Source organism: Acipenser ruthenus, chromosome 17, assembly GCF_902713425.1.
Source record: "Acipenser ruthenus chromosome 17, fAciRut3.2 maternal haplotype, whole genome shotgun sequence".
Classification (NCBI taxonomy): Eukaryota; Metazoa; Chordata; class Actinopteri; order Acipenseriformes; family Acipenseridae; genus Acipenser; species Acipenser ruthenus.
This window is the reverse complement of record NC_081205.1, coordinates 29,921,274-29,937,236: the sequence shown is the minus strand read 5'-3', so window position 1 is coordinate 29,937,236 and position 15,963 is coordinate 29,921,274. Positions and strand designations below refer to the sequence as shown.

The window sequence follows — 15,963 nt, the reverse complement described above, 5'->3', positions numbered from 1 at the left end:
GTGATAGTTTACTGTCTTCAGCTAGATTTGTTACAGCTGGTTTACCCTGTGCATTCTGTCTTGTGCTGGAGGAAACAGTAGAAAACCTGTTCACCTGTTCATCTGGTGGTTACACTAATGCGAGAGAAAGAGAGAGAGGAGAGAGAGAGAGAGAGAGAGAGAGAGAGAGAGAGAGAGAGAGAGAGAGAGAATCTGAAGACTTTCATCCACCCCTGACCTGTTTATGGAGAGTTCTAAGCATGATTTAAGCAGCTCAGTTTATTTAAAGTGTAGACACCTAAACAATCTACTGATAATAGCTGATTTGCAAGAACTTTTTTTCTGCTAATATTTTTAAAGACGTAGTTATTAAGCTTTAGAGCTGTGTCGTTTGTTTTGGAATGATACGTTTTTCAGTAGAAATTAATACAAATATATATATATACAAATATATTTTCATGTTTCCAAAAAAGACTGAATAAGTGACATATACGCCTAAGCTCCCATGCATGCTCATGTTATCTGCTGTAGTAAGAATCCCTGCTGGCAGCAAGGGCGAGGCTGTGTCATGTATGAGGCTGCTGTCTGCTCTGTTCATGCTCACTGTTATCAGTTAAGAAGCATGAAAAAATCCAGGCACACCCTGTTAATACAGTCTGTCATCATTTATTTTAAAACTGTTTGCTTTAAAATTAAGGATTCATTTATACCAGTTTTTATTGAAAACAAATCTGACACACTAAAATCTATGATAAAATTTCTAATATGAAATCAGAATTTACCATGCTTTCCTGGGACAGTTCTTGCGTCCCATAAAATACTTTAAAAGCATTCAATCCAACAATAAACTAGTGTTCTATTTTGTTTTATAAATGTAAGCGTCGCAGAAGATGAAAGGGGATCCTTATAGTCAACGTTTGATTTGTATTGAATTGTGGCAGATTCACTGAGTGAAGAGAGAGCTCGGCTTGTTACTGTTCCACAGCAGGAATGTAATCTGTATCATGTCTGACTTGGGAATGTGCGCGATTTTAGAGACATGAAGACGATTACTTCAAAGGCCTGAAAAGCTCTCACCTAAACTTTTCTTCACTGGCGATGTCTTCTGTAAATATTCAAGGTATGAATCAACATAATCAGCACTTTGTGTTAATGAACAGTGCAGGTAAATGACTTTCATAGACAACAGCGTTGTGTTTTGTTTTTAGGAGAAAGATAGCCTCAGGCTAAGAATTACTTCACCGTCTGCTGTGCTTCCCTGACCATTATGCGTTATGTTAGCTGAATCATTTTTACAAACTGCAGGCAATATATGATTCATTCTAATCATGCCTTCAGTGGCAACAGTATTGGCCATTAAGTATTGGGGGACTAGGGATGTCTCAGGATCCCTACAGTGTCAGGTGTAATACTTAGTTTTAAACTTAACAAATATTGGTAGAATAGTTCAAATTATCATCGCCTGGTAAGTTGTGATGGCATCAACTTTCCGTGAATGATCTGATTTTGCACCTATCTGTCTTGGTTTCCCATGCATTACTTGTTCTTTGGTTTTTTTTTTTTATTGAACCCCATTCTCTATGGATCTGTCTCAATAACTGTGTCAAGAATAGTGTCCACCACTGCATACTGGTGGGAGGTCAGGGGTTAATGAGATCAAATTGCTCTCCTAAGGTTTTTCAAGGGGAAACGACTGTGGCATTCTGGCTCATGGCATGTTCTAGCATAGGAGAAAACAAAAACAACCTAGAAATCGGGTAGAAATAAGAACTAAATCTGTTGAAATGTGACTGTGAAAGGAAGAAGAAAAAATAAACCCCAAGTATTTAGGATTTTGTACAGTTGCTTGTCTGGAGTTATTCTTGGAGGCCTTTGGGCTTTCTTTTCTGTGGTTAGCCATGTTTGTTGTCACAGCCAATTAAACTAAACTACAGGGTGAATCTGATGCCTGGATAAAGTGAGGGTTAGAAAATGATAACTTAAAAAGCTATTTGTAGAGCACAGCGAAACTGGGCTGAGCTTCCACTGCCTGTTTATTGGGCTAAAAATAAACTCCAGACTAGTGAGACCACATCATGACACTATGCTGATTAAAAAGACACTATGCCTTTAGCCTTAATATTATAACAAACATAAATGTAGAGCAGTGACAGATCATTGAAATTCATTCAAACTGACAACTAACCACATGTATTATGTAGGCATCATGTAGGTTGATTTGAATGACGTGGTGTTAAGATCCATCACTGTTCAGATCAATTGAATAGATCTGATTGATTGATAGAGGGCACTGTTGATCTTCGTTTCAGTCAAACTGAACCCCTGTAGACATGGCATGACGCTTGCCACCCTGTAGAGAAAGCAGTAGGATATTAGGATATATATATATATTACAGAGTTCAAAACAGTTAGCCTTGTGGTACCCATTTGTTTCCAGCTTGGAATAGAGAATGTATAATGCATGTGGAATTCAGAGTGGACACCAAAGTCAGTGCAGCAGTGTGGAGAAGTGGATAGGGCTCTGGACTCTTGACCAGAGGGTTGTGGGTTCAATCCCCAGTGGGGGACACTGCTGTTGTACCCTTGAGCAAGGTACTTTACCTAGATTGCTCCAGTAAAAAACCCAACTGTATAAATGGGTAATTGTATGTAAAAATATCTTGTAACAATTGTAAGTCGCCCCGGATAAGGGCGTCTGCTAATAAATAAATAATAATAATAATAATAATATTAATATTCACAAGGCCCTTGCTGCTGTGAATTCAGCAGCGTCCTCACATAGCATGCTTTGTGTTATTAGATGGAACAGCGCCATGTTATCGTAGGCAATATATGAACCTTTGACCTACTTATAAAGGCGGTACAAGTAAAGTAAATGTCTGGTAATAGTCTAGATTTTAAAAACATGAATCTGACACCTCATGTCATGTGGTATTATAGGAACAGACTAGCTATATTTCAACTGGATTTCTTATTCATTGAAGCTCAGGGACTAACACAAACTTTTTCATAACATATCAGTGTAAAAGCTGTGAAAATGTCAGGGTTAGAAACTGAATACGCTCTTTGATTTAACCAGACATCTGGCGTGTTTGTAAATCTGTTAAATAAAACAGGCTTTGCTTGAGGCTGCAAGAACTCGCTGGTGGATTGCACCCACCTTGTTTTTTTTTTGTTTTGTTTAGTTTTTTCTGTCAGCTAAAAAATGAGTCATACACACAGTCCAAAAGCTGGTTAAGACCCAGCCGAGGATTGTAGATGCCAGCTCATCCAAGAAGCCACATAGGGGTTGCTCATCATTATAAATGGTATAATGGATGTATTTTTAGGTTTAAAACTGGTTCCATGAAACCAGTCTAATTGCACTTCAGTACAGTCTTTAATCTGCCTACTTCCATCCTCTCCCCTTTCCCAGGAGTGCAGATATCCTGAAGGGGTTGGGAGTCACTAGTCCACCTGTGAAACTCAGAATGCACCTTGCTAAGTGGCTCACGGGTGTGTCTTTTTGTTTGGATTACCACAAAGTGATTCGCTCAATACAACAATTAGTCAGTTTATTATTATTAAACTTCATTAACAGCATGCAATATGAAAAAGGTATTAATGCGCATAATTACCAATTTCGGAGACACAGAGTCTGGCCGTCTTCTCTTGTAGTTCCGTCATTCTTCAACAATTCTTTCTTTTTGTAACTGTTATCCAGTAAAGCTTGGTATCCTCACAATCCATGCATTTGACACACACACCTAGCTAATACGATATGTTGCTACAAAAGATAACTGACAACCTCCATATATCATGCCCAAATAAGAAATGTCTTCTTCTCAGTAGTTTTCCACAAGCTCGCCTTTACATTGAGTTAAAGAAAATGAACAGACAAAGCATAGCAACATATAAAATGGAAATACAACACAAAACCGCATCTCATGATGGAACAACCTGAGGCAGTGAAATCCGTCACTGCATGGTACCGATAATTTAACAACAGTTCTATGCCTATTGTGTAAGTCAGGAAAGACTTTGATAATGCAGTGACATGTAGTTGCACTAATGGCTTCAGTTGTTCAGCACAATCTGAGAATTTTAATAGGCATTAACACTATTTTTTTTCCACAAATGCAACAGGAATTCTAAGCAAATGAAACTTAAGCCTTGTTTCATCGTGCTGCCTGTGGTTGGAAAGCTGCCACAATTAGATTCCCATAGCTGCATATTTCTCCTTCTCAGTCTTAACACTAATCTCATTCAGCTCTGATTTTATACCAGACAAGAGCATCCAAAAGGAAACAAGCTTCAAATTAAAAACTTGGGTTTTTTACTTTATAACAGAAGTTTTCTTGAGTAAGGTAACTTCAGCAATGTTCTGTGTGCAAGGGGCTGTTTAAAGTACTATACGTGGTAGAGATTTTATTTAATATTTTTGGATATACAGTAGTTGTAAGTATACAAAGTAAAAACATGTATTGTTTTTTTTTCTTATAAAAATAAAGAAATAAGTTATATATATATATAATAAGGAAACCTTGCTGTAGTGTAGATATTTAAATGACTGTTTTCAAGTTTTCAAATCATGGTGTTTCTTTGAACCAGGTCCAGTATAGCGGCTAACCTTGTTGTGCTCTGAAGGTTATATTAATTGACTGTCTAATGCAGTGTTCTGGATAAAAGCTCATGCTGTGATGCATCTTCAAGAGGTTTATTTATACTTTTTTTTTAATGATTGATGATAAAGTGACATTAGGAAAGTGAAAAGATTGATGTCCTCGGTGGCAGCTGATAATGAGGCAGGATTCCTTTCCACAGGCCAGGTGCAGTATGGGGCTTCATTACTCGGCTGCAGCTGGATAAATGTGATAATAAAGGCAAGCAACGGAAACCAAATTAGCAAATATACTGTATGTTAATTAATGAGTGTTTCACCCTTATTAAATACAGTAGCATACTCACCTCAGTGTACAATGTACTGCACAAACACACTCTGTCTGCACCCTGTTCATTGTAGGAATGTTCAGTGGGCAGTCTAGAGATTAAGTGGGATTTCCTGGTCATCACTCAATGCTGAGAGTATTAATCCTCGTGCCCAAGTCAAATTGGACACAATTATGGTCAAAAGACGCCATGTATTTCAATAATTATTAGACCAGTGTTTGGGCTCCTAGATCCGCGTGTAAATAATTACATCACAATGGGGGGCTGATACCCATCAAGTTCAAAATGGCAAAGGTTATGCATACATATTATTCTTAACAAACACAATCCATCACCTTCACCATGCAATCGTTGTAAAGTCAAGGTTCGTTGGACTTTCTGATTTGCACAGATTACCCTAGATGTGCGGGTTCTGAACTTCCCTGACCTCAGTAATATCCAGCTTTTCTCAAACCAAAAACGGTTTTGTATTTGGTGGTATTTGGAATGTGTTCCTGAACATACTGACGGTGCCTCACAGTTGATTTAATTTACGTGCACCTCTCTCATGATCCCAGGCAGCGCTGGATTTTGAACTCTAAGTGTGTCGACTGGGCGCCCTGCTGTGCTCAAATATCCAGGCTTATTTCTTTACCTTCCAGGAAGCATCTTTCAGATTGCTGTGCATCACTAGCGTGAGAATTGCTTTCTCACTGGACAAAAATGCTTTGAACTTATTCCAGCTGATTTCAGCAGCCTGAACTTCAGCGTCTTTAAAATGTATGGAGGATTAAACTGAGATACAGGTCAAATAAAGTGTCATATTGTGTCTCAATGGAAACTGAAAGGTTTGAAGTGGCAAACACGCAGATTGGTTTCAACTATATTGTTTTGATCATTCAGGAAAACCCGTATTTTCCAATCAATGCTATTCTTATAATTGTGACTGTGGGCCTCATGCACTAAATGGCGGTAAATGAAACAACGGTCACTCTATTCACAAGCTAATGATATGCACAAATAAAGCTAAATGATTCAATATTCATTCTATTTAAATGACTCGAACACAGTACTTTTTCAATTCACTTTTTTCCACTCGCTAGGTTGCCTCCCACTGGTTAGTGAATACAGCAGGTGTACAAAGCACGCGGTAAAGGGGCTTACTCCATGCAAAGCACGTTACCACTGTTTAGTGAATGAGGCCCTGTGTTTCCCAGTTAGTTATAATATCACTAGATCAGGTTCAGGAGTATATTAACATGATAACAGAACTGGTGCACTGTGCAGTATGTGGCTCACTCTGCAGTTATGCAATGAGTACACGTAGGGATACAGTACGCAGTTACTCAACTGTAGGCTATCATTGTGCCATGAAAAGCATTGATTGTTTTTTATATCGTTACATTTGCTGGGGTGGATTGTTGTCAGAGACTATTATGTAAAATGTCAATAGAAATTTGAGCAGAAGCCAATCAGTAACTAATTACATTGTTTTTCTGATTTATACATAGAAAACAAACGCAGATATGTAGTTAGCTAGGTTAGCTAAATATCATCTAGGCTTTTTCTATTCAGTATTTTGTAGGTGATTAAATAATAATAATAATAATAATAATAATAATAATAATAATAATAATAATAATAATAATAATAATATTTTGATGATTAACCTTGCAAGAATAACTTGAAATCCATGTAAATTTGTTTTGTTTATTTTTTCAATAGTTAATGTTTGGACAACATGCATCAAAACCTAATGAGAATAAAAAAGATTCTTTAAAGTTTACGATTGGTATCACAAAATACGTGTTACTTGGTAAAGAGTTCTAAGGCCTGTCATGAATATTTCGGTGGGAAGTTTAGGAGGTTTTGCACCCCATCCTGCCTGGGATGATGAATGCTTCTTGCTTGTCCACCGTGTGGTTTCCCAGAACTTAAGCAAGCTCTGTGTACAGGATGATGGCTTCCCTCTGCCTCCTGTCCTGTTCCCTGCTTTCTGGCCTGGAACTGGCACTTTTCAGTGAAGATCTATGAAGCATGCCTTTAGTCACTATCCAAAGGGCAGACACTGACCTGCACAAGCTGTGCGGGAGCTCCCCCACTCCCCGCCTCTCCCAGGGTGACCGGGCTGACTAAGAAAGGAGGTCACATGATTCTCAGAAACAGGTTGACTTCAATCCAACCATAAAGTAAGTGCTAAACAGGTTACTAGAATACTGACTGATTATTAGATAAACTACTTACAAAACATTTTAACCAGTATTTTGAGAAGACAGGAAAATCGATTACCAGTATGGGGGGTCAACATTATTGGAAAGTGAGCATTATTGGAAGGGAGGGGGAAATGCACACATTAATTGAACCGGTAAAACATTAAGGCTTTTTGTTGTTGTTGTTGTTGTTGTTGTTGTTGTTGATAAAAAATACAATGTGTGAACTTCAGAACAGCATCCATTTAGTATTTCAAAACAGTGTTCTTGATTTTCAATAGGAAATTATTGCATTGTATTTGAAAATCATTCAGGTTAGCCTTGAATTTCACAGTAACAGCTCCGTCCTTCATTCTCTATTCGCTAGAGGCAAGCACTTGCTTTTGTTTTTGCCTCCCCCTCCTCCCCTTTCTCTTCCCAAGCGCTGGGATGTTTCTGAATCACCGAGCTGCCTCTTTTGAACACAAGAAGGTCAGCCCCGCCTCAGTCTTGATCTCTTTGCACTCTCCCTTTGACTGTAATATAATTGGCTGATTGTGTTTGTGATGAGATGCCCCCCCCTCCCCCATCAGAGTGCCAAATAGACGTTATTACAGCTCCTGCTCTCCCTGTCCCTCTCTCTCCTCGGTTCCCTGAGGAGAATTTGCACAGTGTTCCATTCCTTGCAGGCAAGGCAGTGCCATTGCGCAGGTTGCAACAGCAGAAGCAGCAGCAGCAGCACAAGCAGGATCCATTTTAATCTGCACAGAATCTCGCCTTGCAGCCAGGCTGCGTGTTCTTCTTACTCCCTCTCTTCTTGCGTGCAGTAAATTGTAACAGGGAGCAGTGTCTCTAATCATCCCAGACAGCCTAGTCTGCTCTCTCTGTGATGCACTGAGATGGTACACCAGGAGAATTGTGTATATCAGGTAAGGTATCCGTTTCTGACAAGTTGATTGGTGCCTTTTTTTTTAAGTCAGTCTTTATTTGTTTATTTATTTTCCTTCTTCATACTGCTTAGGTGTTATGGTAGCACCTGCTTTTTCCTGCTACATGTATTTTTCTTTTAATTGCTAGAGCTTTAGATAAATGTCTGCACACAACCAACCATATGACATTTAAATTACAGTTGTGGATCATTACACTATGGGTAGATGACATACATTAATGAACGTGCTGTCAAGTGTTCAATGGGATGCATTAGGAGGAAATCAGTAATATCTGTGTTTTATATAACAAAATGTGCATTGAAAGCCTTGACAATGAACCGCAATAAAGATCAATAGAAAACATTAATTGTGTTAAAATTGTTAGTCAAATATTGATAGAGATTTTAATATCCCTGTTTGTATCTGCATAGCATTGTCTTTATTGCTGTACTCTACAGCCTTTTTAATGTGTTTGCTTTTTGGGTATGTAGTCTGGAGGTCAATCACCAGCTCCACTATTATTCTGCAGTAACTAAAGAGATTAGAGTTTTTGTTATGGATTAGTTATGGATTGGGAAGAATTCCAATTACATAAATTTCTTTCACTGGTCATTTTTTTTTAAATAATAAAGGGGACGTGGGCATAACCTTTAATGAGCTTTACAAATGACATTACAACAAAAAAGATAAAGATAATTTGATACCCTAACATAATAATCCTGGATGAGTGTATGTGCGTGTGCGTGTGCGTGTGCGTGTGTGTGTGTGTGTTTGGAGTTAATAACTTCAACCAAGTTGTTGCCAAGGTGCTTTTCCGTTTAGTTAAATGAATACATCTGACAAGGAAGATGAAGTGTACCTGACAAGTTCTCCAGGGACACTTAAATTAGTCCAGTATCCGAGCAACAGCAAAAAAAAAAAAAAATTATACACATTTATTCCACTGGGTTGATGTCAAATTAGTTCAGAAAGAGTAACACATATCCAAGGAGAGTCTTTAAACTGTACATGGCATTGTGCTGTATAAAAACTCATAAAACTTGTACTACCTTTCAGGCTTTTTATTATCATAGGTCTGCTTGATACACTAGTTCGTCACAAGCTGTGCTGTCAGCATAATAAAAAACTGACCACCGTTTTTCCAGTAGCAGCCCTCATTTAAAATACATGGAGCTTCTGTAGCAAGCCAGGTAATATGGATGTAACAGATGCTGAAATGCATAAGGCTCTGTATTGTACTTTAAATTAGAATAGGTCTGCTAACTGATAAATCCCCCAGACTTCAATTATTAAAAAATAATCAAATTCTTAGATCAGAGTACTCAGAGGAGAAACACACTGTGCACAGTAATGCAAGCCTCCAGATATTGTGAAAATGGATTGCCTGAACATTGTCCCATATTTCATGAGCCTGAAGGGGGATGGTAATGGGAATGGTATCACCTTTCATTCCATTAGCAGCATGAAACTGGAGCTCTGTCCAGTCCGAGGAAGGGAATGCTGTGCTGGTTTACTCTCCTCTGGTGGAATATGCTGTATGATTAGGCATACCAGTATCTGAGACCTACAACGATGATCAATACCTGTAATACAGCAAATAAATTACTGTACGATATGGGATATGTTTGATCTGTGGTCATTTAATGCTGACTGTCTAAACTGAAAGGTACAAAGAGTACAAGAAATACTGTCTCCAGGGACAATAAAGAAATACTTTCACCTCACCACATCTAGTGAAAATGTAAACAGTTAAGCTATATCCAGGACCATAATAAAGTTACTTGTGCATTTTACCAAGACAAAAAAATGCATTGTTTTGTCAGCAAGACAGTTTGATCTCAAATGTTGTCCAGGCATAACTGTGTAAAACAGATGTCTATTTCAATGACTCCTCTTAACAGACGTGGTTCTTAATACCATTTTCCTAAACTTTAGAAAGCTGATAGGAAAGATTTCTATAGAGTTAAAGGATGGCAGTATTTAGATCTGTCATTGTTTAGATCAATAAAATAGACCTGACAGATGCTGCCGAGATCCCTAAAATATTTCAATCTATGGTACAACAGCGAGACTTTAAAATGACCCCAGTGGGGGCTACATACAAGATATGCTTTCAGCAGCAAGTGTCAGATTGCTTTCTCATCAAAGACCGGTGTTTACTGTGAAGTCTGTGTTTGAGTATTCAGGCTAGTTTAGCCTTAGAAGCCCTGCATCGCTATGACCTCACTAACAGAGGGCATTTTTCTACGGGCAGCCGTGAGTCAGTCCCTTACCAAGGCATATGTTATGTAAAAGAGGCTATAAAAAGAACTGGCTTGTTGCTGCTCAAACAAAAAAAAAAAAAAAAATGAAATGCTGTGCCTTTTTATTTAAAGTTTTCTTAGGAGTCTTGTCCAAAGTTGATCCCGCTCTTTCACAGACAGTTTATTTCAATAGTCTAGGTTTCATTTTCTTCATGTTTTTTGGATAACCCCACGGTGGTCTGTGTTAGCACAAATAACAATTATATCGTAGGCTGTGGTGAAAAGCTTGCTACCCATTTTTATGCTGGCCCTTAAAACTAAAACCCAGGGGTTTGGGGGATGCCAAGCACATTTTTATCACAGAGGAAGCTGCTATCTTTAGCATACAATGAGTCATTCTCTCTCAGCACAGATGTTTCATTGTTACTTTAGGTTATAAAATAGCTTTTTGTGTTTTGAACTGTAAAGCAAGTATACCTCCAAAACCATTTGCTAAAGGATTTTTTTTCAAGCCTCTGAATGCTGCTTTGTGACATTGAGGTTATATTTATACCATCTATTGAAATGATTCACATGATGCATTTATATTCAAATTACAGGTAGACCACTTACCAGTTAGAAAATACAGACGAAATTAATCAGACTTTAAGGATTATACATGATATGGATGAATCAACATTTTGTATCTACAACACAGAGCCTTCACCCGGTGATCCTATTAGGAAAATGTTGTGTTTAATCAAGTGTTGGCTGCAAAAACTGTTTGGAAAAATAGTGACTGTAACTACAGTAGACTGGATATGTTTAGTCAGAACATCACTTGGCAGCTAGAAATCCCTTAGTAATTATTTATTTTAAGCCTCAGGAGGCTGTGTGGTCCAGTGGTTAAAGAAACAGACTTGTAACAAGAAAATTCCCAGTTCAAACCCCAGCTCAGCCACTGACTCATTGTGTGACCCTGAGCAAGTCAATTAACCTCCTTGTGCGCCATCGTTTGGTTGTTTTAAGTGACTCTGCAGCTGATGCATGGTTTACACACCCTAGTCTTGTTTCTTGTAAAGCACTTTGTGATGGTGGTCCACTATGAAAGGCGCTATATAACGATTATTATTATTATTTTATTTTGGAAGATTCTGTGATATAATATGGCAATTTGATATGATTCTTGCACCCTTGCATGTATAGCCGTTATCCTTCAGGCACCCTCTGCTGCAGCAAACCACAACTCAACTGCTGCTATTTTATTTGAAAAAATGTCGCACAACTCTCGCTAGAGCTTTCGCTAAGATGATGCAAATAATATTTAAATTAGTATATTGGGCTCTCTTCATTAACATATTTTTTCTTAGTACATATGATAAAATGTGCACTTTGTGAATTGTCGTAATGAAAATGCAAATTGCGGTATGTTTATGCTGCGATTGGCCCATCTTAGTACAGCTACCACTTAATGTCATGTTAAACAGTATGTAATTTTATTTAACTAAATATGTGCTTTTTCTGTCATTTTCAGTAAGCAACAAACAATCAAAGGGTATATTGTTTGTTGAAATAGATCTATACCTTGAATTGGATGTTTAAATTAAAAGTCAAATTGACTGTAGGGAGGTTGTGAATAGGTAGGAGGCACTCAGTGAAAGTACAGTAAAGTTAGTAACCACTTTTCCCCCTCAAGATGATGAAATTTGAGAGTATTTTGTTGTTCTGTGTGACTAACGTAGTTCACAGGTTGCTCTTACTCCTACATCAGTGCTCATTGAGTCAGCAGTGATTTCAGCTCTAGATGAAGTCAGACTTCATTATACATACTGTACCAGTGCATCGTCCTCATTGGGAGGAAGAGAGTGGGACTTCAACCTGCTAGGGTAAAATGTGAAATGACAGGAACTTGGCGCTGCTCACTCACTAAAGTCAAAGGAGCTTGGGAAACGGTTATTCTAGATTTATATTAATTACTGAAAAAACAAAACAAAAGTGGGTCAGAATTCCAATCTAATTCCAGAACTCTTGTCTTTTACATTCAGACCACAACTCTGTTGAGGTTTGATCTGATAATTGGAGCTGGAGTTTGTTCTGATGCATCAGCCTAGCTTGTCAGATTTGCTGTGCTCCTTTCATCTGCAGCGGTTGTATAGCGCTTTCTGATGGAGTAGATGGATGGATAAGCCCATCTGCTGTCTAAATAATCCAGCTGGATCAGCTGTGAAAGCAACTGTACTTCCTGTTTAGTGTGTTTGTGTTTTTAAACATTAATGAAGAAAATGTTTTTAACATTTTTTTCTGTGGGATATGGAGAATAGCAGGTTACAATTCTGATGAAAATATTTTATGGTAGGTTGTTAAAATGTGTCCACCATTTCGATTTACTGTACTTTCCAGGATGGTCTTTTTCAGCTTGCTGGGTGTGTATGTACTGTAGTGAGTTAATGGCACAGTTATGTGAAACATGTCTTGAGAAAAGAGATTGTTGTTATAAGAAGTTGTTATTCTGCAGCTCTATTAAGCCTGGAACAGTTGTGCCTCACAGAGGTCCATCAAGTTATAGATTTCAGGACATCTGAGGGTTCATTGATCACATGAAAATGTTTTATTACCATGTGCAAAGTTGTTCTTACGTAAAGTAAATTAACTTCATTGCTTACTTACGAACTGTATTATTTATACAAGTATGCTCCACTTGCAGATTCCTGTAGAATGCAGATTAGTTATTTTCAAGTTAAATAAGGATACCAGAAGTATTGTTTTTCCAGTGCTGTTACTGTATCAATTTGCCAGTTGCCAGAATATACATACAAGTGATAAATTTATATGTATAAATGCACTACATTTTATTATACATCTGACATAAATATTTCATTGAAAGTGGGATTTAAAGGTATTTGTGATGTAAATGGCGGTGCTCTGTTTCTGACATGAGCTCAGTTTATTTAGCATACAGCAATACACAAGGCTATAGTTAATTTCTTTCTGGCATATTGAATGTTTTGAAACAGCCTGAAACATTTTAAATTGTAAAGTGGTGACAGTGTCAGCGCACTTGAATAACACTTCCAGGGAGTAACACTGTTAACATTTCTGGTAATGCACGTTGTATATTTGCATGTGAGAGACACTTATTAAAGAAATAAATCTTCCGCTAGGAGATAGTGTGCCAGTTACAGTTAGCCCAAAAGAACATGGCTGATGAGATACATCCGTCATTTTGCTTTGGAAATTTGGTATGGTCTGGATAAGATAAGGCTTCAGTTAGACTCCTGAGTTGGTTACATTTATCCAGGGCCCTCGGGGGAACAGAACAGTCATGCACTTTGCAAAATATCAATGTTTATTTGTGCTGCAGCTTCCTTCAGACAAATGGGCAGGTATCTTACATTTTTGCTTACTTTGGCCGTGTCATCCAGTCATAGATTATTTCAATGATCACATGAGTCGTCAGGTCTGTGCTACCCTGGCAGTTGCTACTAGCTGGTTACTGGGCTATTTTTATCCTCCAGTAACAGCAGTGACCCACACTGCCTGCTTGTTTAGCTGTGAATTCTGGCTGTAATCAGCTGGCCCGGGCTCAGTGTGAGTCTTTTCCTTTAATAGGAACAATCTGCACTGTGTGTAGCTGGAGATTGGGGCAGAATCTGTGGTAAGGAAGGTGTAAGATGACAGTGGAAAGACAGGGTCCCTGACAGGCCTGAGCATCAGGAAGCTGCAGCTGTCCTCGCGTCGGGGTGTGAGAAAATCAAGAGAACAAACACTGGAAACGAGCCTCACTCTCCCACCCAAACGAACGGCAGATAAGCAGGAAGCAGGAGTGCTGATGCTGCTGCTGAGGGGGCTCTCTCACAACATAGCTTGTCAGCAAAAGCCAAAAAGGACCGGGAGATATGTGAAGTAGCCTTCTTGTTTTTATGGCAGCAGTGGAGTTACCTCATACTCCGCGTGGGCTGAGTGTTCATGTGGCATTGTAAAGAGCTGCCCAGTGAATATGGACTGTGATGGAATGGATGATGTCATCAGTAAAGCATCCTGCCTGAATCTGGTGGATAATTACAAAAAGGTAAGAGAGACCTAGCAACAGAATATAGCAATAAAAAAGCATTTTTTTTTGTTGTTTTTTTGAAGGAGGCACTTAGCACAATACACCGTGTCAGTAGGATTTGTAAGAGGCTTTTTTCTAACATTGTGGAATATGTGAGCCACTTACTATTTTCACTCTGTGTAGTTTCTGAACAAGCATAGCACTATTAAAAACAAAGTTATGAATTAAAGCTGTTGTGTTCTACTCTTTCTCTTACAAGACGGGATTTGTGTTCTCCAAAATAGACAGAAAGTATTCCTTTTGCTTTCCCAGAATGGTATGGTAACCATATATTACTATTGATTCTTTCTTTTTTCCATGAGCATTAATAAATAAAAGTTCAGTGTGTATATCAAAGCTGTACAAAAGTGAAGTGACAATGTAGCTACAACAGAGCAGAAGTCAGAGGAAACATGAACAGCTATGGGATAATCCAGATTTCACAGTTTCTTTAATCACTAGAGGTCACCTTTTTTTTTTCATCAGCACTATAAGATTGACTCTGTCAGAATCCTGATCAGGGGTCACGACATTAGCCCTGTTGTTTTCAGACTGTGACCAATGTGCCATTATCCAGTAGCACAAGCTGTCTCAGAATAGTGTATATTTCAGTGTAATGCTGGAACAGACGCTTTAAAACTTCTCTAAAGTTAATACTTTAATGCCATTTGGAGGTGTATTGTTTGCTTGTTTGCTTCTAACTAGTATTGCATGTTGACACTCCATTGATGGTTACACCTTGTATTTAGATGCAGTGTCTTTTAGTCCTTATTCATTTGTCTTTTCATTTGTCTTTTGCTCTTACAGCAGTGTGGAGTAGTGGTTAGGGCTCTGGACTCTTGACTGGAGGGTCGTGGGTTCAATCCCTGGTGGGGACACTGCTGCTGTACCCTTGAGCAAGGTACTTTACCTAGATTGCTCCAGTAAAAAAAAAAACAAGTGTATAAATGGGTAATTGTATGTAAAAAAAAAAAATAATGTGATATCTTGTAACAATTGTAAGTCGCCCTGGATAAGGGTGTCTGCTAAGAAATAAATAATAATACAAGAAACCTAGCTAGGTAATGTAACAATGATATAACAGTGATAAACTGATAATGCCCTTTACTCATTATGAGGCTTTTGTGCAAAACATCTTTGTTCTGAGATAAAGGGCTACACGGACCATTGCATTGTGTAACAATGGCATGGGTGGTAGATGCATCACAAAAGTCACATTTTTTGTGGTTGCTTTAGACCACCCACAGACTTAGACTGACCAAGTGAGATGAATTCAGACCTTTCACTGTATTGTGTTAGTGAAACTGAGTCTGGTTGAGGTTGTCTGTTTCGTAGCGTGAAGTCTTTCTATCTATGGCCTGTCAGTTAACATCATCCCAAAATAAATATCTAGATTTGCATTCCTGTCTCTGCACTTTATTTAAACCCAGCGGATCGAAGGTCAGTGTCCTTAATAGGAAACCAATCCTCCACCCATCCCTATCATCAAACAGCAAGGCGCTGTTAAACTTAGGAAATCTGAATGGAACAAAATATCCCAGCAGAAGAAGAGATTGTACAGAAGAGACTTGTGCAAAAGCAGATAAACTGATATGGTACAGTTCCAAGAATCAATGGGGTTTGCACACCCCAAGCGCCCCTCGTAT

At 38.4% G+C, this 15,963-nt stretch overlaps 1 protein-coding gene across 8 annotated transcripts in view; it reads left to right on the top strand.

Moving 5' to 3' along the window:
- Positions 1-15,963, top strand: part of LOC117423593 (schwannomin-interacting protein 1-like) — a 183,984-nt gene that overhangs the window by 151,535 nt on the left and 16,486 nt on the right. Inside the window, exon 1 of one of the 8 annotated variants that reach the window (XM_034039650.2) lies at positions 7,694-8,005. The exons of 6 other annotated variants lie outside the window; for them this stretch is intronic. In XM_034039650.2, coding sequence (XP_033895541.1) covers positions 7,976-8,005 — 30 coding nt within the window. In that variant the 5' untranslated portion in view covers positions 7,694-7,975. Of the gene's footprint in view, positions 1-7,693; positions 8,006-14,164; positions 14,297-15,963 lie in introns of those variants that run through there. One more of the 8 variants, XM_034039649.2, reaches the window with a different exon arrangement.